Here is a 24,310-nt window from a genome sequence, read left to right as displayed (position 1 = left end):
CTCGGGCTCGGTGCCGCCGTCGGCTCCGTCCCTGCTCCCGCGTCGTCTCCCCCGCCGGCAGCCCCTTCCCTCCCGTGGACATGTCGTCGCCGTCGTCCGGAGAGCGGTATGAGGAGGAAGAGGAGGAGGAGGAAGACGGCGCCTACGAGAGCCAGGCCAAGCGGCTGAAGCCCAGTGCCGCTGCCGAGGAAGGCGAGATCGAGTACAGCGGCGCGGAGGAGAGCGAAGGCCGGCGGGACAAGCCCCCCGCATCGCGCGGCGGCGGCGGCGGCTTCTCGGGCGGGGTGAGAGACGCGGGGCTGGCGGGCAGGGGGCGGCTCCCCTCAGGCTGCCGGCGGGGGGAGGGGACCCGCCCCGCCCCGCCCCTACCGCGGGCGAGGCCGCGACCGCCCCCGCCGCTGCTCCGCGGGCAGGGGGCCGTGCTCGGGAGGGGCGGGGGGGCTTCCCACGGCAGCGAGGCCTTCCCGGGGTCGGGGCCCTCTGCCCGCTTCCCAGGCATGGAGGCGCTTCCGGCGGGGTGGGAATGGCGGGGGCTCCCGGCCGGGTCCTCGCTCCGTGCTGCCCGCCGCCGGCGTGCGCTTGTTCCTCACCGCCCGCGGGCATGGGCCGAGCCGGCAGCCTGAGGGAGGGATGGGTGTGAGGGGTGTGGGTTCGGGAGCTCACGGATTGCCCCTGTTCCGCGGGCAGCTGGGCGCCTCTCGGGGTATCGCCATTGCAAGTTTAGTGCCGGCCCTGTTGCTGAGCGTAACTATAGAAACACCGAGCGGGGGGGGCGGCGGCGGGGGCTGAAACCGCGGCCGAGCGTTCCTTTCATCCTCCCTTCTACCTTTGTGTCTGGCACCACACGGCGATAAGGCTGATCTTAAACCGTTGCCTCCTTTTAAAATTAATTTCTAATTCTACTTTCTCCCTCCCACTGCTATGAGCACGATGGTTCACTTTTTTTTTTTTTGCTAGGTACCTTTTTCTCGTGAATTTGCATCTAAGTATCAACGTAGTCCTTGACCCATAAATTTGAGCTAACCAGACCTTTCTGTCTACTGTTTGATTCCTTATCTAACTAATTGTCCATCTGATTACAACCATTTTTCTCCTTGATGGCTCTTTCTGTTTCTTAGTTGAATAAGCCAAATCAAGAAAACATTGATTTAATATCAAAGCTTGTTTTGTGATTTGTGAAAATGAACTTGCTTATCACTGGGATGAGTTCATGAGGGAGTATTTGCTGCTACCATTTCTCTCATTTCTCTATCAGTTAAATCTACTGATAGAGAAGGTGCCTGCTAAATTTATTGCCGTGGTCTAACCCTCTCTAACCCTCTCCAACCAAGCGCTGCGCAGCTGACTCCTGCCCAGCTGATGGGGGAGGGAATCAAAAGGGTACAGGTGAGGAAAATCCTGCTCTTCTTTCTTCTTCCCCCACTTTATGTGCTGAGTGGGATTTCATAGGGTCTGGGATATCCCTTAGGTCACTTGGGGTCACTGTCTTGGCTGTGCTCACATGTGGAGCCGCAGGAGAAGCAGAGAAAACCTTTATTCTTACTCAGCAGGAAGGAAAACCTCTGTATTATCAACACTGTTTCGAGCACGTATCCAAAATATTGCCCATACTACTGTGGAGAAAATTAATTTTACCTTAGCCCAAAGCAGCACGTTATTACAAAAGTTTCCTGATAAACTGTTACAAAATAAATTTCCGAAGAGAACTGTTTTAACTCTCAAGTTTCTTGTGACAGAGCGTCATTTCTGTTGCAGTCAAGACTTAGTAATGTGCTCTGTCTTAAAGGCCAGTGCTGAAAGAAATCCTTATACTTGCTTAAGTTATCTGGAAAGTTTGTCATGTAGGAGAGCTGAACGCCACGTAGTGAGTGTTTCAAGTAGAAAGGAAATTCTGCTTTTGCCTTTCCTCTTTTCTGCACCTTTATGAAATCAACTAGTTCTTATATGTCTCTTTTTCCTTCTTTCTGGGCTCTGGCTCAGAGTGTCGTCACGATATCTCAATGTCTCAGTTTTTTCAAGTTTACCCTTCATGGTAATGGCACCATGGGGTATGTGACTTCACCTTTTGCATCTCAAGTATGGCATGTGCTGAGGCTTGTGAGTAAAGAAACTGAAACAAATGTGTAGCAAGTCAAGAATATGAGGGGTTTTCATCAGCTGGTTGTGTCACTGACAGTGTCATTGACAATTTACTGGCAAAACTATTCACAGATTCAGTGTTGGGGAGGCAGGAGTTGTCTTGATGCTAGAGATGGAACTGGTTTCTTAAGCATAAGCTGTAACATCAAATGGAGATATGAAAAGTGAATGACCAAGTGCTTTTGTTAGTAATTTTATGTGAAGCTTTTAATAGCAAAATGCCAACTTCTATTAAGTTGAGTTAGTAAATGTGAATTTTCATGGTTTTTTCTTTCTAACAAATACAAAAATGTGCAGGAAACTTATGTATTCTGTGATGTATCTTGCTGATTCCTCTGCAGGGAAATGTTCTCAGCTTATAAAAGTTGTATGTGGTTCAGACATACAAGATGAAGGTAGGCTGAGACGAGGGAAGAAGTGTAAGTGTCCTGGATTCCTCAGAAGAGAGCAGAAAAATAAGTAGGAGGAACTATAGTGAATGGGGAATTAGGAGGAGAAATGGGAAATGATGGTGAAATGATGATAAGGAGTGGATGATCAGGGTAAAGAGTGATATGAGTCTGGCAGCCATATGATTTGTTGGGTGGGATTTTTTTTCTAATTATTTTTTTATTTTATTTTAATTTATTTTTCCCTCACATATGCACTGAAATATCAGTCAACTGTACTCAACTGTACTAAACTGTATCAGTTAACCCAACTCATATGGGTTATATGCCCTTGTATAAAAGGTCTTTTGTGCTAGGACTCCTCTGGCAGGTTGGTGGGGTCACCCTCCTGGGCTGTATTTATTATTGTGGCAGTTTCCTGTTCTGGGATTGTTGCATTTGGCTGAAGAAGCCCTTCATTCCTCTTTTTTTTTTTTTTTTTTTTTTGTTGTTGTTTGTTTTGTTTTGTTTTGTGTCTTTTGTTGTTGTGGGGCTCGTTTTGGTTTGATTTTTTTGAAAAGGGTGCCTAGAAATCTCTATGCGAGATCCAGAGAGAATCCAACATTTATTTTGCTCTTTGTTTTTCTGTTTCCCACTTGTGGGGAGACTTCTTGTAAGCCAGAGGTGTACCCTCTCCTTCATGGCTCATCTCCAGGCTGAGGAGCCAGGAACAGACCAGGATGTTGACCAGGGAAGGAGCAGGATGTGTTCCTGCAGACGTATTCAGTGGGAGAGAGTGTGATTTGGAAGAATGACCTTTACAGAAGCAGTGTTGAGTGGTAGTGAAGCCCTGTCAGGGGAATCAGAATTGCAGTGTAGCAGAGGGTGAGGACACTGGGATAATGTGGGCTGTTTAACAGAATTTTGAGGTCCTTTCAGCTCCATCCCCTGTTCCTCCCTTAAATGCTGGTTCTATGGATTGATGTCATATCTGTACCACCTGTAGCACTCACCTCCCTCACTGTCTCTGACATACCTACTGCTAAGCATTCTTGTGAAGTCAGGAAGATCTGTTATCCCTGCTCTTACAGTTGGGGAAGTGAGATGTGGTGTCTGAATACACAAACAGAGCTATCAGCTGCTGCAAGGTAAAACAGGCATGTGATCTTGCAGCTTCTCAGCCACTCTGTTGAAACCCCCTGGGTGCTAAATGGAAAGCAGCTCTCTTTGCAACTCAGTTGCTTGTGTCTAGCACAGGCAGAAATGCAGTGAGTTCAGATCTTCACCTACTTTGCACTGACTTGTCCATTTCTTTAATGAACTCTGTCCTAGAAGCTGGTTTTGAGTAAATGTAAGTCATCTTCCCTCCTTTGTCCTCCTTAAAAAAAAAAAAAAATCCGAAACATTACCTTCAGGTTGGTTCTTCTTCCAATATCTCAGGCTGAATCTCCTGATGATGTTGTGTTTTGTGGGGTTTTGATTTGGGATGATGTTTGCTTGGTTTTATTTATTTATATATTTTTAAGGATATTCAGAGTGTCACGAGCAGAGAGGAAAATAAAATAGACTGTTTAAGTTGGAAGGGACCTGGGACAATGATAGAGTCCAAATACCTGGCCAGTTCAGGTCAAATTCAGAGTTAACAGAAGGGGTCATAGTACAGGCATTCTTTTTGTAGCAGTTGAAATTGTTGAAAGGACACAGTGGTAGAGATGCATTAAACAAAGAGAAATGATACCTAAACTCCTCATCCAAAACAAAACTAAATTGCCAGGTAACCTTCCAGAATATGGGGTGTGATTAATCTTAACCCCCCTCTTCTGTGTAGCCCTGCCCCCCAGGCCCCTAAACCAACCACCAACAATTAAAAAAGCACAAATCCAGGATATACAAAAGTGATACATTCTTCCATTGCCGTGGAACCTTAACTTAGGCTTGTCTGCTTGTTTCTTCTGAGACACTTCCCCCCACCCACCACCAGTTCTGTTGTATCTGTAAAACAAATTTCAGACCATTTAAGAGGGATGCAGAGAGAGGAGAAAGTTGAGAGTGAATTAAGATAATCTAAAAGGTGAGAAACTAAATAAGAGTATATTTAGGTACTTGGCAGAGGGAATATGAAGGAGAAGTGCCATCCTTTTGCAGTGAGGGGAAAAAAGAGAGATGGAGGAGGTAAATAGTGAAAGACAAAGAAGCAGATACTCAAAAAAAGGTAGTACAAATTAATAGGGCTAATATGAGTATACCGAATGTGTCTGACTGGAGAAAGGATAAAGGATGAATTTTTGTGCAAACGGTGAGAAAATTCTAATCTGGAGTTGATGAGCAAGACAGGCATTGTACAGCCCATGATGACTTTCTTCCTTTTTGGAATGGCAAACTGTAATTGGTTGGCAAGAAACCATTGATATGTTTCAAATGTTGTCTAGAGGTATGTAGGTCACAAAAAAATGGATGTTAAAATGCCACAGCCATTCTTTGAAGCTGCTTCTGTTGCAGTCTTAAGTATGTGAAGTCACTTGTTTGTACTTTATCTGCTTGGATATGTCAGTGCTTCCCTTTGTGCCTCAGGTTTGTTTCAGGGTAAGGATTTTTATGCTCCTGGTTTCTTTCTTGAGGGAAACCTTTTCTGTCCTTGTTACTGGTCTTGAGCAGGAAGTCTGTTCCATTATCTCTTTAAATTAACTGCATTTTCTGTCCAGCCTAATGATTCTTCAATAAATTAGTATTTAGCTTTTAAATCCTCTTAAGATGTATGTATGTATGTATGTATGTATGTATGTATGTATGTATGTATGTATTAATGGTACAGTTGTAACATTGGCTACTCTGTTCTCCTGGCTTTGGTGGAGTGCAAGTGTGGTGTTGGAGTTTTGCATGGAGCTTTTGTGCTCTCGTGGGAGCTGAGTTACTGAAAGACTCCTTTGTAGGCAGAGAAATACTGGTGGTTGTTAGTCAGTGTGTGAGCAGATGCTTTGATGTAACCTTTGTCTGTGTGCCAACTGTAGCACATGGAGCTTTCAAGACACAGTAGCTGTGAGATCTTGGTCAGAATCCTGCATTGTTTTTCTCTGGGGAGAAATTCCAGCAGCAGTTGGATGAGCTGTGAATGTTCTGACCTTAGCTGTGCACTTTACACTCAGACACGTTTGATTTTTCAAGTGGTCTGGTGATTTTATTTGTCCTCATAGAGGAAATCCAGGATCATTCTAGATTTGCTTGATACTGCAGCTTTGTAGCTGCAAAACTTGTTTGACAATAATATGTGTCTGCCCCTTGTGGAGACTTTTCTTGCACCTGTGGCACATGTCCCCATCCTTCAGCAGCCCATGTGCTATGTGAATGTTAGTTTGAGGCTTCCTGGCTCAGGACTGATTTGTGCTTGGTTCTTGTGCTGCTGTTCACTGCTGCTGGCTAGAAACTATTTGGAGTAAAGCACAGACCCTCTGATTTGGCCACCTCAGTGGTTTTATGTGAATAAAAGTAGTTCTGAAATTCTCTGTAGGTAAGTCTTTAAGTTCGTGGCAAGTCGCCAAGATATCACTTGTTTGGGTTTGGGTTTTTTTTTTGGGGGGGGGGGGGTATGGGTGGGTTGTTTTTCTGTTATTTGTTTTGGGTTTTTTTTTTATTCAATGCTTCTGGAGCTTCTGCACAGGTTGCTATAATGGCAGGTTTTGGTACTTTCTAAATCTCTTGCTAAACCTTGCTAAAAGAATGTCTTCTGTATGGTATTCTGGGAGAAGGAAATTGGGTTTGGAAAGCCAAAGGTTGCTTTAATGATAACAGAAAGCAAAATTTGTATGAGTTGATATTTTGCAGAAATGCAGACACCAGTACATGTCCATGTAACTCATGCATAAAGGATTTGAAGATGCAAGTGTAAAAGTCTTAACTTTTGAGAGAATTTGCACTATTAGGAAGATTTGTACCTATTAGTACTTGCTAGTAGATAAAAATACAAAGGGATGTGCATAACAAAGGAACATGAACTGAAACTAAACCAGAAGTTTGAGCTGGGAAGGGGAGGGAGAGAGAAATACTCTTCTGAGTGTCCATTCTCTGAAAAGCTTGATGTGATTGATGGAGATATTAGTTCAAAAAGGTAGTAAGTAGCAAGTACTAGGTTGCTGGTAACTATTCCTTGTGGTGAGTCTGCTTCAATGAGTAAATCATTGCTTGTATTCACCATGTGATTAGACACAAATAATATTAGATGGGATTTCTTGAGTATATTAAAGAAACCTAAAAGGAAAATGCATCCCCCTAGCACTAACTGGGGTCTTAATATAGTAGCAAGCATGCAGAGCAATGAATAATTGATGTAATAATTTTTGATTGTTCTGTAGACTGTAAATAAAGGTGCCTGTTATTTCAACATCTTAGAGTAATAGGGTCTGCAGGAAAAAGTGGTGGTTGTTGTTAGTTTTCTCTTGAAGATTTCCTCAGGTGCTTTTTTCAGCTTTGAAAAGTATGTATGTGGGTTAAGAACATACAATCTGAAAATAAAATCTCTCTGTAGTTCTGTTCCTTCTGCAATTGCCTAAGCATTTGCAGTTCAAAGTATTAACCTTTCCTGACTCCTTTGATCACTGCTCCTGCTGTACACTGGAGCTGATTGATTCAGGATACAAGGTAACTTATACAAATATCGCTAGTGGAGTTTTCTCAGCATTGCCACAGTTCTTATTCAAAGAAATGTATTGCCACATAAAATGCTTTTGTATTGCAAACAAATAAAATGTAAGGTAAGCTTAAAATATTACACAGCTGATTGTTCTGACATCTGAGGAAGCCTGAAGTGCTGGCTTTTGATTCAAACAGAATGGTCAAATCCTTGATTTAAAGGAAAAAATCTGTAATTATTCAGTGATAACTGTACATGGAACCACAGGAGTTAAACACACAAAACTCAATTTGTAGTTATCTGGAATGTGTTTTATCCTGGCATCTGTTGTTCAAATGGACAGAGAAGAGAGGAATGTCTAACAGTAGTAGCAGTCATTGTGGTTACTTAATTATTGGAGCTCAATGCTCCTTTGTGCTACAAATGAGAATCTCTCTCATGTTCCAGAAGATGTTGTGCTGCTGCTTAAGTGACAAATCAACAAGACTTGATCTGTTAGATGGAACACATTGATGTAGTCACTAAATTTGAGTACATCAACTTCACACTGCTCTTACAAATATGAAATTTGTGTGCTGGGTATTTGCAGTATATTTTAGTGTGCCCTTTATTATCTCTAATATCTTTTTGATCATCTCTCATTATTGGCTTTTTTTTTTTTTCCCTCTGTGTCCTAGAATATTTAAGGTAAATTTCAGCCTTACTTCAGGGTTTTCATGGAAAGATAAGCTGATTCCAGCCCACATTCTTCAGCTGCACAGAACTGAGCCTGTCTGAAAGTAGCTCTGAAAAATATTTATGGTGGGAACTCTGTGTGCTAATGTATGATGTCTGGATCCATTAATAGTAGTCAGCCTTGGGGTGAAAAGAGCCCCATATGTACAGAACTGTGAGTTTTTAAAAGTGTGTGTTCAGAATTAAAAGAGAGGTTGGGTTTATTTCAACCATAATCCAGACCTGGCATTTTCTTGCATTGTGGAGTGTTGGAAAAATACTCAATTTGTGTTCAGTTTACAATGGGGGACGGCCCTCGTTTGTTCTTGCTTTTTTATTCTCCCAGCCTGTCTCAAAAAAATTCCTGCATCAGCAAGCAGAATGTCAGAAATATTTTAGCCGTCAGACATGTCCTAATTTTTTTTTAATGCTCCTAATGAATAGGGTGTGTGTAAGACCTCCTGCAATTCAATCAGTGTTAAATGGCTGCTTTTTTTTACTACAAGAAAAATTCTGTGTGTGCAAACAGATTAATTAAATCAGAAAAGCTTTTTATTTTAAGTAGACTTCAGCAACTGGACTTGGCAATCTGTTTGGAAACAAAAGTTAAATTATTTAACACTTGCTTAGATTGTGCATTTAGATGGCTGCTTCTGGACCCAGTGTAGTGTCTACCAAGTATTTAATTTTAATTAATGATAGGAGTGTTCCTTGCTCTGTGTTGAATTTTAAAATGAATTTTTAAATGAATTTTAAATTTGTTGCTAGGATGCCGGGGGAAGTCATCACAAAGTCTCTGTTTCTCCTGTTGTCCATGTCCGAGGGCTGTGTGAATCTGTCGTGGAAGCAGATCTCGTGGAAGCTCTTGAGAAGTTTGGAACCATATGGTATGTCTTTTTTAGGAATGGTTTGGAGAAAAACATGTCATAAATGACCATCATGGGACCTGGGAGCTGTTTTGAGTGAGCAGGAAACCTTACTGTGATGTTTCCCTCACCAGCTATGTCATGATGATGCCGTTCAAGCGCCAGGCTCTGGTGGAGTTTGAAAATGTGGAGAGTGCAAAGAAATGTGTGACCTTTGCAGCAGATGAGCCTGTGTACATTGCTGGGCAGCAGGCTTTCTTCAACTATTCCACAAGCAAGAGGATCACACGGCCAGGGAACACTGATGACCCATCCGGTGGGAATAAAGTTCTCCTGTTGTCAATTCAGAATCCTCTCTACCCAATTACCGTGGTATGTTTTGTGTTCTTCTTTTGTTTATTTTTTTGTATATTCACATAGGTAGCACACATGTTCTTAAATAAAGACAATTCAGTCTCCTACAGATGACTTGCAATACATTTGAAGACTTTAGAAGTGAAGATTTTGAAATGTTTAAGTTGCTGCATGCTTCTGGAATCTCTCCAAATGTGTTGCCGCAACATCAAGATTGTTATTGGGCCTTTAGGCTCTGAGTGGTGTATGTTTAAAGAGCAAGGATTTTTTACAGTAGGGAGGGGTTATTTTATTGCAGTCCTTCTTAAGTATTCCCTTTGTGGAAAGGTGAAACCTTTATCTTCTGACAATCAACTCCAGTTTGATGGAATCTTCCTTACCTTTATTTGGGCCAACATATTTTTCCTTTTAGTATTTCAAGTTGTACCATTTATACACTTGCATTCTAATTTATTGCCATTTATTAATGGCATGTGTACATGGTTTTTTAAGACACAGGGTTTTTTGTTGTTGTTGTTATTTAAGCAGTTATGTTTTATCATGCATTAAATGCTTATATTTTTCATTGGAGATTTTATAGTAGATGTTAAATTGCAATGAAGTATTTCAGGGAAAAAAAAATTTGTGTACTATGATACAAATATGAGTCACTTTTCTTAGGGATGTAGGATGGTATGGATCAGTCAAAGTGTTTGGGGTGTGTGGAACCAAGTAACTTAATGAAAGCATCAAGTTTTATTTAATGTGCTGTATATTATGAGAGCAAATTGACTGCAACTGTGTTCCTGAAATTACTCAAGTAGTCAGTTCCACATCATGCTTTCTGCTTCACTGTCTTGAGAGTATCAGTAGCTTTTTGTCTGTTGATTTATCAGTGAGTGATGAATTTTGTTTTTCCTGTCAATTTTCTTTGTAGAAAAGCATGCCATGGTATGAGTTGTTTTTAGTGTTTAAAAACAAACTTGCTCTGAGCTGTGTGAACAAATCCACTGACTGAATTAAAGTATTCTTTGCACATGACTGTAATACAAATTTTGGAAACTCTGTTTCATTCATGCATTTTAAATTTGCCTTGCATGAGCTGCTCAGTTGAAGGTGGATGCTTGAAGAAACTGGGAGCAGAAGCCTGGTTCTGGGCTAGGAGAATTCCATGGGAATTCTGAGGATGAAGCCTCTGGCACAGTAGCTCTTTTAAAAACAAACAACCCACCCCTAACCTCTTCCTTCCCACTGCCCCCAGCTGTTTCTTTAGCATTTACAAATGAGTGCTGGGAGCAGGCAGATTTCCAGAAATCCTGGCAAGCAGCAGAGCTCATTGAAGGCAGCATAGTCACAGCAACTGGGGAGAGCAGCTGTGCCCATAACAGCTAAAAATGTGGTGAGAAAAATACAAATTTTGCACTTGTCCAGTGGGTTAAAAACTAGTTAATTTAAGAATGCCTCAGGCAAAGTCTGCATTATTAAAAAAACTCACCCCCAACAACAGAAAACAAAAATCAGCAAAACATTCTTCCCTCTCAAAAAAAAAAAAAAAAAAAAAGACACAACGCCCAATACTACTTCTTCCTCTTCAACACTCTTCTTAAATTTGAACTACACTTAGAAAAAAGAGATGAAAAATTGCAACCAGTTTTAAGTGGCAAGTCTGAATACCTGCAGTAAACTGTTGTAAAGTTTTTAAGAGCTTTACTTTCAAAACAAGATGGAGTTTTTGGAGAGAAATTGGTCGGTTCAAAGGCCTCTTGTGGCAGAAGCAAAATTCTTCTAAAATTGCAATTGTGATCAACTTCTCTCTCTCAAAACATTTTTGGTTTTTTTGAGGGCTTTAACAGCAAAGGGCAAGAAGGGCAAATTAACTGTAATTAATTCCTAATTGCTTTTCATCCCCATGTGATAGGGGGTGTTGGTGTTTTGAAGAGTTTTGCCCAAGATATCGTGTACAGGTCTTTGAAGTTCAGTTTCGTTGTTTCCTTACCTGTGAGCAGAACTTTTTCAGGGATTTGTCTGTTCAAAGAAACTTTCCCACATGCATGAGGAAGGTGTGGTGTACCTTGGCAACTGAAATTCTGATATTCTAGTATGTATATAATACAAGGGCTTAAATTCTTAATAAATAGCCCTCATTACTGTGTCTGGTGAACCACTTGATTGATTTGGTAATATAAAGTAGCTGAATTATGAAATATAATTTAAAAATCCAGTTGTCTGTGTGACTGCTGGCTAATGACACTTATAAGGTTTTGAGTAGACCTTGTGTTTTGAAAGACAATTTTTTTGGTTTTAATTAAGTGGTTGTGAATAAATTTTTTGAGCGATAAATTATGAAGGAAAGTCATATGAAAATTAATGTCACCTGGAGCTGGAAAGTTTCTAGGAATCTTTTCTCCCAAACAGGAGAGATGGTGGGTAGCCTTTTGTGCTGCCAAGTATGCTGTAAATGATCTCACAGGTGTTATTTTTTTATGGGTTCAGGCTGTGTGGGCTGTGTTTGTTTTAGTTTTAAGAAATCCACATGCCCCCTACTCCTTTGCCTCCCAATTGCTCCTCTACTCTGTAAAACATAATAATAAATATTATACCTACTTCCTTTGCTATTTCTCCCTCTTGACTCCCAAATAAACCTGAGTATGTACACCAAAACCTTGGAATGATAATTCTGGAGGTATTTTGTTTAGATAAAAAGAAAGGAAGGAGCATAGCACCCACTTGCTTCAGGTGGATGAAAACTGTTGAAATTCTCATTTTGATAAGCTAAGTTTACATTTTGAGCTATTCCCCATTACTCTTTGAAAAAGAACATGAGCTCAGCTGCTGGAAACCTACAAAATGTGTTACAACTACAAGTGTCACTTTGTCTCTCTGCTGTGTCTCTCTGCTGTGTCTCTCTGCTGTGGTAGAACTACTGCAGGACAGTGCTTCAAAGGTAGCAGAGCTTGAGACATGGATGCATTTACTGGGTTTTGACATAGTTGAAGATACTGTTAAACCAGTATTTTTTTGAGTATTACTTATGGAGGTCTTTTCCTGTTTTTAAGATTTGATTGCCTGTAGTATACTGATTGATAAAAATGCCAATCATGAATGTATTGATTGTAGAGGGGAAAATAAGAAATGGAAAGTTAACAAGCCTTTTCTTTGATCTTTGGCACTTAAAGGCCACTGCAGGAGAATGTTCTGTGGACCAAAAGTGATTGGAATTTCACATCTGACTAGAATTTTTTTCTTCTTCTTCCTTAGGATGTTTTGTACACTGTGTGCAACCCTGTTGGAAAAGTTCAGCGCATTGTTATATTCAAGAGAAATGGAATACAAGCCATGGTTGAATATCCTTTTTGAGTGTGATTTTTTTTTTGCTGTAGGTTTTTGACTCCAAATTGGTTTACCATATAAAATACCATGTGATTTTGAGACCAAATAATTTCTTAATTTCTGTGTAAGACATGATAACTTCTAATTTTTGTATGTCTATAAGAAAAGTAGTACTTGCACATATCTTTTTAGGAAAATGGCATTGTCAACAGTGGTTGATAAACATGTTTATAGTCCCCTGGGTCTAATAATTGCAGATATGAATAATATCACAGATTTGATAACCCCTTATATGCACATTTCTACACAAAACTTTCATGGCTTCTGCCTGTGTTGATAGTCAAGAAATGGGTAAGGGATTGCAGAGATGCAATTTGTCTTCTTCAGACTCTTCTAAAATAGTCCCAGTATGTACTGCTTGTCTTACTATTTTGACTTCATAAAGCAAAGGCCAACTTAGGCATCCTTGACCTTGATTCTTGGGCATCATGTGTTGAAGAAATTCCCTGCTCTATTATCCTACTGTTGACTCTATTTGCAGCTTTGTTCTTGGGTTGAATGTTCAGAATTGTGGTGTGTTGCTGTGGTTTATGAAGTCCAAAGTCTGATATGATTCGGCCTTAATTTATGGAACTCTGACAGCCCTCTTCCTAAAGCTTCATTTACATCCATTTTTTAACTGTTATCTGGACAAAATTTGCCAAATTATTTGGCATTATTTTGTGATTCCAGATACTATCAATGTGATGGGTGCCTTGATGATTTTTTAGGCAAAGGGAACGACCTATCTTCTATTAACTCAAACAAATTGCTTTTTATCCATGTAGAAAACTTAAACTGTGTGTCCTAATAGACAATAATTTGACTTAGTGTGTGTTAAGTTTTCTTAAATGGAATTGTCCCATCAGATGACTTGCACAATTGGGGGTTATTCTTCATCTTGTGAGAGATTAGGGAAGTTGTGGGGAGGGTCCCGCATGCACTCAGAAACTGCCATCCTTATGTCCTTTGAATTAAGTTCTGTAACATGCCTTTTATTGAAAATGAAACCAGCCAACAATTGAAAGAAAACTCACAAATGTGAGTGAGGTAATGCAGCAGCAAGGTAAACAGTTGGGGTTGGCAAGGAAAGTGAGCTTCGAGACAAGCCTTATCTGAAAAGTTCAAAAATTTGCTCAAATTTAAATGCTACTTGAAGTACCCATTATTTCTCCAGTTCCAGTTTCTTATAGGTGTGGGAAGATTAACTTTCCTAATTTTTAAGTTCCTCAGTGAACCTGCATCACTTTGGAAGAAGCTGGGCTGCAGGAATGTGGAAAAACCAAGGCACATTCTGTTGTGTAGGACTTTTTCTAAAATGTCACTAAATTATATCAAGAGATGGTGCAAAAGGTCTGTTCTGCTGCAAAGTTCAGGCTTTCTGACGCCATATATTATTGAGTATGGGTGAGGTCATGGGTTGTGATGTGCCAAGGCTCAGGCACATTTTTCTGCTAATCACAAAACTAATCTTGGAGTATGAGCAGCATATGAAATAACCTGGGTGTTGGAGCCTGGTACATGCATGTGCCTGTTTTATTTTTTTTTAGGCAAGATGAGTATTTGTTCACTCCAAGTCTCTCTTTTAGTTATGTGGGTTTTTTTGGCTAATGAATTAAAAAGGGTGTACACTTAATCCTTTTGATGTAAAATAACTACTGTGATAAGTCTCTTTGGAGTTCTTGTAGTGTATACAATAGTGAAATACCTGCAGGCTACAAAAGTAAAAAGGCCCTATCAGATAAAAGAGACGTGAATGAGACACCTGGGGAAAAAGATCCTTAACATGATGTGTATGTTTGAATCAGTGTTTTGTGCCCAGAAGGCAAAGGCTGCACTCAATGGAGCGGATATCTATGCAGGATGCTGCACACTAAAAATTGAATATGCAAGGGTAATGCTTAACTTTGTCTTTTAATTTTACTCCAAAAAAAAATACATGTAGTCAAGGCTTAACCTCTTTTACTTTATTTGAACAGCCAACTCGACTTAATGTCATTAGGAACGACAACGATAGTTGGGACTACACTAAGCCATATCTGGGCCGCCGAGGTAGGTTCTGATCCATTTTCACTGTAGCTGTTTGACTGTACTAATGCCAGCCCTTCACACGTGGTCAGGCTGTGTGGCAGCAGTCCTTCCAAAGCAGGCCAGTGCTGCTGGAGGCTGTGCCACCGCAGGGAATTAACCCTGAGCCCTAGTGCCCCCTACTGCCGTGTGCTTGAGCCACTTAGTGCAACAAGGAGCCCACACCTCCAAGCACCTTCGCAGTTCTCAAGGACTTGCATTTCTCCAAGCAGCTCTCTCTCTTTGGAGGAGAGGAAACCTGGCACAGACTATTCCTTATAAACTACAAACTTGCACACTGCTTCTCCTTCGAAAGGACTCTTTTCCCCTATGTTGGACAAGGCATTAAGAAGGATAGAGGACTTCAGCAGGCTGACTCTACACTTCATCATGCACCACATCGGCATCAGCAAAAAAAAAACCCAAACAAACAAAAAAACCCTCTGAAAAACCTCAGACTTGCAGTTCACCATGTCTGCATACTGCATGCACCACCACCACAAGTTTTTAAAGGAGGACATTTTCAGTACTTCAGATTTGTGTGGGATGAAAAACATGATAGACTGTACCCATTCTGTTCAAGTTTGTATGTATGCTGGTCTTATTTCCCTTAAAATTACCATTGAAAAATCGAGAACCTACAAAATTAAGAACCTTTTGTTGATATCATTGACGTTGTAATCTTTTTATTACTTGCTGTATGTGAGAGTTGCATTCAGACTTAACAATGTAAAATATTGTTTAGTAGTAGGGAAGTTCAATCCTTATATGCAGATAATTGGAACTGAGTGCAATACCAGTAACTCCCCTCAGCTATACTTAAGTAATAAAATAGGGAGATCCATAATTGGTACAGGCATACTGTCTCTTGAGTACTCAGCTGTAAAATTCTCAGGGCTTAACTCATGTCAGTGGAAACTATGATTATATATGTACAGTCAAACTGCTGTCTAGCCTAACTCCTGTTAAGTGTTTATTTAAAAATAACCAAAAATCTGTAACTATTGAGTGCAGTGTTCAGTAACCTATGTACAATAATATGTTCAATGTAAAGTTAGAAAAGTGAAGACAATGTGACCAAGATAGAATATCTACTTATCAAAGGCTACATGAGAACCAGGGCTTTGGCTGTCTCAAGAGATTTGCACTTTCAGAGTAATTCTGCAGAGACACTGGGCTTGTATAATTGTTGTACAACTAAAAACTTAGGGCTTGGCTTTTCAAAATGAAGTTCTTGTAAAAAGTTAACAAGGGAGCTACAGTATTGGTTGCAGCTTGTAGATTATGACTATTTGTATTTGGATTCATTTTTTTTTCTCAAAATCTTGAGTCAAAGAAAAGGGATTCTGACGAAACTCAAGGACAAGAAAAAAAATCTAAAGGTTTGAATTTGAAAAATTGGAAGGATTAATTTGACCCTTGTGTCTTTTGATCATTGCAGTGTTTGGAGACTGACTTGTAACACTGTGCATCTAAATGCATTATGTAATTGGTCTGCAGATAGGTATGACTGTATGAACTGAAACTTCCCCAAACTTGAGCAAACAGTGGAATATGAAAAACTTAGGATAGGTGTGGCTTGCTCTTTTCAAGAACTCTGCTCTTTTGTTTTTCCTTTTTTACTGTCTCTATTCTCTATAAATAAGCACCCTACTATACACAAGAGGAAAAAAAATTAGACTTGTATTTTATATATCTATCGATCTCAATCTTTACATATTGTATGTAATATGATTTTTCATTTACTAATGATCCACATCCATTTATGTGGACAATGGGAATATAAATTGTTGAATGAACAGTAAAATATACTTGACAAAAAAGGCATCTAGAGCAGTTTTGCTCATAAAAGTAATCAAGGAGTTGGGGTTTTCTTTGAAAGAGTTTATGTATTTGTCCTTCAACTCACTCTTGCAACAGCACTATTTGGATTTTGAACATAATGTGACCTGAGCTGTAGGGCTCTCACTGCAGCAAAGATCTTATCCCAAAGGAATTTCATTCCAAGGACAGACATGCCAATAAATCCTTTCAGACTTTCACACCTGCCCTTCAAATGTTAGGAAGGAAATGGGTTTTACTAATATTTCTTTTAAGAACTGTTTTTAGTTTTTTATGGTAATAAATTGCCCATAGTCTTTCTCCACTAAAGTAAGCTTCCTAACAAGTGCCTGCTGCTGTGAACTCATATTGCATTAGATTGAATGAAATAAACCCACCTGACTTAGTATTCTGCTGGCCTTTAGCCAGAAATTTCTAACTGTCATTTGGAGCATTTCTTTTGGTGGTAATACCAGCTTACTCAGTGACTCAAGGACCTGATGTAAAAACAAACTAAAAATCAAGGAACCCAAGCTTAAAGAAGATAATTAAGAACCTTTCCTTTCAGAATTATTTTTAACACAGGTTGGTTCTTGTGTTTCAGTGCTTGTTTACACAAGTACTTGTACTGGCACAATCCAGGGGCTTTGTTCAAGGAAGGAATAAGCATGGGGCAAGGAGAGACTTGCACCAGCACAAAGAGGAAATACTTGTCAAAATTTTCTCACAGAATTCTTTATTTGAAGAATGTGATTCTTGACTATATTTTACTGTGGGCAGTTTCAAAGCACTTAGTTTCACAGATTGGAATTACAAAACTGATTTTTCTGAGAGATGATTACTATGTACAGTTTAAATGCTCAAAATACTTGATCTGACTGCTCATTTGCTTTTTAGAGCCAAGAACCAGAGCTGTTATCCTGAAAAGGGAGTGGAAAAGTAAACTTGACTATAGTAATCTTTCTTCTATATATTTGAAAGTATTCAGGACTGCTCTCTCTTCAGATTTTACTGCCAAAGTAAATATCTGACTTGGAACCTGGCCTTGAGATCCTGAGCAGAAATGGCCCCATGTGTTTTCATCTGCCACTGTTGTGTAACCAAATAGTTCCTGGTTTTGGGGAAAATATCTCCAACTGCACTGGGCTGGAGTTACTCTTTTCTGCAGTCATACTTAAATTTCCTGAGAATTGTTGTAAACTGATAAATGCCTTGCCCCATCTTTTCAATGTGGCTTTTTTTTTTTTTAATTGTAAGAAAATAATTGTTGCTTACCACAAAGAAATCTGGAAGTTTAGATTTTATTTTTTGTCATGCAGCATGGATCTGATTGGAAAATACAGCTTTGGCTGTGAGGCACTGCTTCCCTCCATTAATGTAGACCCCTTGCTTAACTTTATATCCTAGAGAACTGGGTTTTCTTAAAGGATTGACTGTTGTGTAAGTGCATTACTCAGTGATGCTTTCCCTCAGTTGAACTGTTATGTGCTGCTGGTAATGCCACAATGTACAATCCTTTCAGCACACCCATAAATCAGTAGGTGTTCTGTAAATATATATGTACACATATGTAATGCTCTCTGTTTACTGATTATGAAACCATGTAATACAGGTTGTTGTTGGCTTATGCTGAAACTTCTTGAAAGAAGCCCACTTTGAAAATGTGTTGCTGTTGAAGCTAATATTATGATTCAGGTACTGTCTTTCAAAAGTACTGCATTTCAAATTTGTTTTAAGAGACACATGGGTAAATCCTGCTGTATGGTGTTTTCTATACTAATGTGTGATGTCTGTTTAGGAGAACTATTGGGTATCTCCATAAACTTTAAATGTCTGCATCTCCTCATTGGCCACTGCCCCCAATCAACTTAAGTGCAATTTGTTATACAGATGGCAGTCTTTTAATTTTGGTGTCCCAGGGCTACAGCTTGTATTTTTAGACATAGAGTGAATGAGAAATCGTTTATAAAATTAACAAGGACTCAAATTACTTTTTCACTTCTTAACTAGAAGCTTTGTGTCTTAAGTGGAGAAATCAAGTGCCTGGTTGTGCATACTAAACTGATTTCTTTCCCTTCCCACGTTAGACAGAGGGAAGGGCCGGCAGAGACAAGCTATTTTGGGAGAGCACCCATCATCCTTTAGACATGATGGCTATGGTAAGTAACATAGGATGACAGCTGGTTATGATTTCTTACATGCTTTGTGGAACTCTACATATTTAATCAATGCTTGTCTGTGGTTCCCTTCAGCATGAGCAGTGCTGTCAGTCTGCCTACTGAAACACTGCTGGTTCACTGAAATCCATGTGCACTCATTGCCTCACCTCTTCCTGTCACCCAAAGCATTCAGCTCTACAGGTTTATTCCTTGGAAGAAAGTTTCCTTTCAGTTGCCATCACCCTGGCAATGGGTAGAAAATGATATCTGGATTGGGAAAGCAGTTTTCTTCTAGAGAATGGCAACATAGTGTGATCAGTGCTTTGGTACGACAGAGAGTTCTGATGTTTTTGTATGCAAAGCTATGAATTGTTGGCATCTGCACTTCTAATTTAGGTGGTTCAGGAAAGGTACAGCTATGTGACTGTAGAGGAATGATGTTTTGGAATCAGTGCTATAAAGTACTATGTTTGTTACCACTGCTCTCTCTAAGGCAAGGTCTGCTGTCACTTTCATGTGCTGAGCAAAGACCTCAGGGTGGAGTAACAAATGTCCCCACTCACATGTGACTTTTCTAGTTAGTTACTCTCTCAGCTGTCAGGTGCAATGTGATTTGTTTTGCTTCTTTCTTTGCAAAGGTACTTATGATATTTTACAATGTAGGTTGACATCCTACCTACTCTTTCCAAAGGTTCTTCAAATCTCCAGCATTTCCAAGTCCCACCTTGATTCAGTGATGTTCTTTTTCATTCTTCTGATACATCCTTCTACCTTAAGTAATGTGTCCATCTCCTCCTATACCACTCTTTCCCTGTCATTACTGCTTTTTGCTGGGAAAAAAAAAGACAAAACTTCCTTTTATACTTGGCTTATGTGAGTTTCACATTATTTTTGTCTCAGAAAAACAGGGATCCTCCCCTTGGTCTGCAATACTGACATTTTCCATGAAGAGAGGTACTGCTTACTAGTAGTGTCTCATCACTAAAAGGAAAAAAAACAAAGAAATTGTCTATTTCACTGAAACTTGTCACTTTATCTATAGTGGAAAATAGGACCACTTCATTTTGCATTAGTGTGGAGGTTTAAGTATTCCTGTTTCTTCCAAATGAGCATTTTGTAGAAAGGCAGGCAGGCTTCTGACTTAATCTCGTGTCTCTGGGAAAAAGAGCTGTGTCATCTCCTGACCTCTGTTTCACTCTGTTTGGTTTGTTATCCCGACTTTGTAACATTCTTTCTTGGTGCCATGTAGCTCTGTAACTAGATGGTAATATTTCTGAATGTTGATTTTAATTATTTCCTCTGATACGTTTATGTTCAAATATTTTGCACGCTGCAGGGAAGATAATGATTTCTGTAATTACTGGAGTATCTTTTTTCAGCAATTGCTGTAACCTTCTACCCCTCCTTTAAATATACATTATGTATGTGGGCTTTGATGCATGATTAAATAGTGCAAATGATTTCAAACAGCATAAAAACATGGTCTCTCATCTCCTCAGGCTCCCATGGTCCTTTGTTGCCCTTGCCAAGCCGGTACCGAATGGGATCTCGGGACACTCCTGAACTCGTTGCTTACCCATTGCCACAGGCATCCTCCTCTTACATGCACGGTGGAAATCCTTCTGGGTCAGTTGTCATGGTTAGTGGGTTGCATCAGCTCAAGATGAACTGCTCAAGGGTATTCAACCTGTTCTGCTTGTATGGAAACATTGAGAAGGTAAGGCATAATTGATTAGAAACTTGGAAACTGCTATAGTTCTTTTAAATGCTTTGTAAAAACCTTGCCTAGGATTGTCTAAAAATATATCCTAATGTTTTATAAAACTATTGGTTGAGCTCTTTGTTGCAATGCGTATTTTTTTTCCCTTATCTGTCTTAGGTGAAATTTATGAAGACTATTCCAGGCACAGCACTGGTTGAAATGGGTGATGAATACGCTGTAGAAAGAGCGGTCACACATCTCAATAATGTCAAGTTATTTGGAAAGAGACTCAATGTCTGGTAAATATGTTTTATCAGATTAATAGTCCACCAGTGGGCAGATGGAATGAGGTTTCGAAGGGACAATATCACACTACTCTGTTATCGTTGTTGCGACTGTTTATTTTGGCTTTCAGCTGAAGGAGGGTGAAATTTAGGTCAGATATTAGGAAGAAATTCTTTACTCTGAGGGTGGTGAGGCACTGGCACAGGTTGCCCAGAGAAGCTGAGGATGCACCATCCCTGGAAGTGCTCAAGGCCAAGTTGGAGGGGGATTTGAGCAACCTGCTCTAGTAGAAGCTGTTCCTGCTCATGGCAGGGGGATTGGAAGGAGATCATCTTTAGGGTCCCTTTCAACCCCAACCACTCTGATTTTTTACTGTTTATAGTTTTATTTATTTACATTCATAAAGCATATTGTCAATACATGGATTGGCCACTGATAAACTGTATTCCCTAATGTGTCTTATCCATTCTTTCTGTACTTTTTAAGGAAGGTGTCAAATCCAACCCATCATGCTCTTACTTTATTTATTTCAAATTATTGTAAAGAAACACCAGGTCTTTTCTAGTTAGATAATAACCTGCAAAGTATGATAGCCCCAATTATTTAAGGAATTTTATCCTTAAATTCCAGTGTTTCCAAGCAGCACTCAGTAGTTCCAAGCCAGATATTTGAACTGGAGGATGGCACGAGTAGTTACAAGGATTTTGCCATGAGTAAGAACAATCGCTTCACCAGTGCTGGCCAAGCATCCAAGAACATCATCCAGCCACCTTCCTGTGTGCTGCATTATTACAATGTTCCCCTGTGTGTGACTGAGGAAACATTTGTAAAGGTAAGCACTTGGAGTGACTGACATGCAGTGCTCTCTGGGCCCTATCCTTGTTTTTCCTGGTGCTGCTTTTAAAAACAAGTAACTGGGAGACTTGTAGCACAGGCACTGGAAGAGAGCTGTTCCTTAAAATATATTTATAGCCCATCTGGATATGTTTACAATTCTGAAGTTACTGTTTCCATTTTATTTATTTATATTTTTTTAAAGTTGAGGAGCTTAATTTGGGGTTTTTTTGGAGGAAAGGGAAAAGACATAAAGCCAAATAGATGAAAGTTAGGACTACAACTCATAAAGGCTTTACTGACTCCCTGTAATGACTGCTAGGATGTTTTCGAATGGAGACAAGCATGCACCTAGAACCCTTGGCACAGTTGTATCCTAAATGAACTCTGGATGCTTAAAACATGCAATACTGGGCCTCTTTAAGTGGAGGCAGTGGCAAGATTGCTGACAGTTCAGTGAGTTCTTTTTCATTTCAATAAAATAAATTTTTCCAACTCTGTCTGAAAGTAAACTCTGGTTCCCAAGTGGTGTCTTTGTATGAACAACTTCAGAGCTACTGTATTGGGATAGGAATGCCAAAAAAGAGCACTTGATATTATATTAATATGTTTTTGGAGATAGCAGTGATATCACAGCTACAGGGGCCTTGTTTTTTATGCTACAGAATGGTATTCTAAAGAGTTACCAATCTAAACATATTTTTTAAATTATTTGCCATAAATTCTTGTAAACTCTCTTAAAAAGTCAGAATCTTCCTTTTTGTGTGTCTCTTCCAGGAACTTGGAATTTTTGCTAATTTGTTTATGTGCACTTTTGCTGGAACTTTATATCTTATTTTATTTTTGTGACAGTTATGTGAGGATCATGAAGTTCTCAGCTTTATTAAATACAAAGTGTTTGACCCAAAACGTAAGTAAAATTTGACCTTTTTGGGAAGTGCCTTGATTCCAGTTTTGATCTGAGTTTCCACTGTCAGACGTTACTGATCCCCCTCCTTCCCGTTTGTGTTTCTCATTTTGACAGCTTCTGCCAAAACACTGTCTGGTCTATTGGAATGGGAATGTAAGACAGATGCAGTGGAAGCTCTCACTGTACTTAATCACTACCAGATAAGAGTCCCAAGTAAGTAAATTTTCCTGATCTTACTGCTGGAATTTTTTTTCTGTGGAGAAGGAGTTGAGGGTTCTGGTAGCCACAACAATGATGGGAGGGCTGGAGCACCTCTCCTGTGAGGAAAGGCTGAGAGAGCTGGGGTTGTTCAGCTTGGAGAAGAGAAGGCTCCAGGATAACCTTATGGTGGCCTTTCAGTGCTTTAAAAGTGGGCCTATAAAAGGAGGGAGAGTGACTTTTGACAGGGGCAAATAGTGATAGGAGAAAGGATAAGGATTTTAAACTCAGAGAGATTTAGGTTTTAGATGTTAGGAAGATTTTCCTGACTGTGAGGCTGGTGAGGCACTGGCACAGGTTGCCCAGAGAAGCTGTGGCTGCCCCATCCCTGGAAGTGTTCAAGGCCAGGCTGGATGGGGCTCTGAGCAACCTGGTCTAGTGTGTGGCATCCCTGCCCAAGGCAGGAGGTTGGAATGGGATGATCCAACGAGATGATCCCTTCCAACCAAAGCCTTCTGTGATTCTTTCACAATAAATACAGAGTAATCTGCAATGTCTTGAACAGAGGATTGATTCTTTAAATTACTCAGCTCATTGCTCTCAATTTACTGCTCCTGTAGCACGTTCTCTTTGAAGCCAGAAATTGTGATGCCAAGCTGAATTTAGCTCCAAACTAGCAAGAATAGAGTGGAGTGAGTTCACCTGCTAAATAAGTTCACAATAGGCCAGATTTGCACTGAACAATTAGGATAGTTTACTGAAATAAATGGAATCTTTCCAGGTGTTCCCAGACATAACATTGAATCCAGGCCAGTGTCTAATATTATTTTAAACTACCTCCTCCTAACTGTTATAAGTTTGTCTCCCTGTGAGGTGTTAAGAGGTTAAATCTTTTCTATTCCCCCACACCTTTGGTCCACTTATTGATAACGGACCTTAGGGACAGGATATTTTTGAAGATAGCATAGATAGCACACTGTTCACAGTTTCAATTTTATCTCAGTTTGGAGAGTTGGTAGCAGCAGAAAAGCTTTCTCTTTCAATGTGAAAAAGGCAAACCCCAGTGGATGTGTGAGTGTGCAACACACAGAACTGGTGAATCAGCAGGAGAGCTGTGCCCACAGTGTGTTCTGTGTTGTCTCCTCACAGATGGCTCCAACCCTTACACCTTGAAGCTTTGCTTCTCTACTTCATCCCATTTATAGAGAAGAGGACAGCATGTTAAGAGCTACGTTCACCTGGATTTGCAAGTTAAAAACTACACTTCGTTCACAAAGCTCTAAAGTGGTTGTTCTAATGTTGCCTTGTTTCAACTTAATTCTAATATCTTTTATCTTGTTTTATAATAAATGGATGTTCCTTCATAAATACAAACCAGATTTTTTTTTATTTTTGCCTCTGAGGAGTACATGTTGTAAGCTTACTACGAAGTTTGTATTTTGTTAGTGTAGTATCTTCAAATGTCTAAAGAAGCACCAGTAGGATAAAAAAGATTGTTTCTTTTAAAAAAATGAAATATATTTGCATTTTCAAAATGTTAAAGATTAGCAAGTATTTTTCCATTTGTAGTCTTAATTGGCAGATAGAACTATTCTAGCAGAATTTTAAATGTAGAACTTGTTTTTCAGTATGTTAAGTAGTGAAGTATGTTGCAATACTAAAAAGAAGCTTGTATTTATAAAATGCTTTGATTGGGTTAATGTTGCACATACTGAACTTTTAGTAGTACAGACTTGATTTATAGTTTCAAACAGAGCTAGCGTGGAAAATTATTATGTACACGTGTATGGTATGAATTCATACTTATTTAAAGTGGTTTTGGTTTTTTTTTTAATCCTATTTTCCATTTGCATTAGCATGATGCCATCTACAGCTAGTCCCACCGTAGGGGCCTTTTAAAAATTAAAATTGCAAGCCTGTA

General features: G+C 39.7%; 1 protein-coding gene across 1 annotated transcript; it reads left to right on the top strand.

Moving 5' to 3' along the window:
- On the top strand, positions 1–24,310 carry HNRNPLL (heterogeneous nuclear ribonucleoprotein L like). The gene is made up of 13 exons (XM_084202849.1): positions 1–284; positions 8,614–8,732; positions 8,846–9,083; positions 12,303–12,388; positions 14,211–14,307; positions 14,393–14,465; positions 18,389–18,460; positions 19,960–20,177; positions 20,340–20,461; positions 21,078–21,279; positions 22,134–22,191; positions 22,306–22,404; positions 23,539–24,310. Exons 1-13 carry the CDS (start codon positions 81–83, stop codon positions 23,592–23,594), a joined length of 1,644 nt encoding a protein of 547 aa, XP_084058975.1. The 5' UTR covers positions 1–80; the 3' UTR covers positions 23,595–24,310.

This window comes from Fringilla coelebs, assembly GCF_963513975.1.
Source record: "Fringilla coelebs genome assembly, chromosome: 3".
Classification (NCBI taxonomy): domain Eukaryota; kingdom Metazoa; phylum Chordata; class Aves; order Passeriformes; family Fringillidae; genus Fringilla; species Fringilla coelebs.
This window is presented reverse-complemented; position numbering and strand designations above follow the sequence as displayed.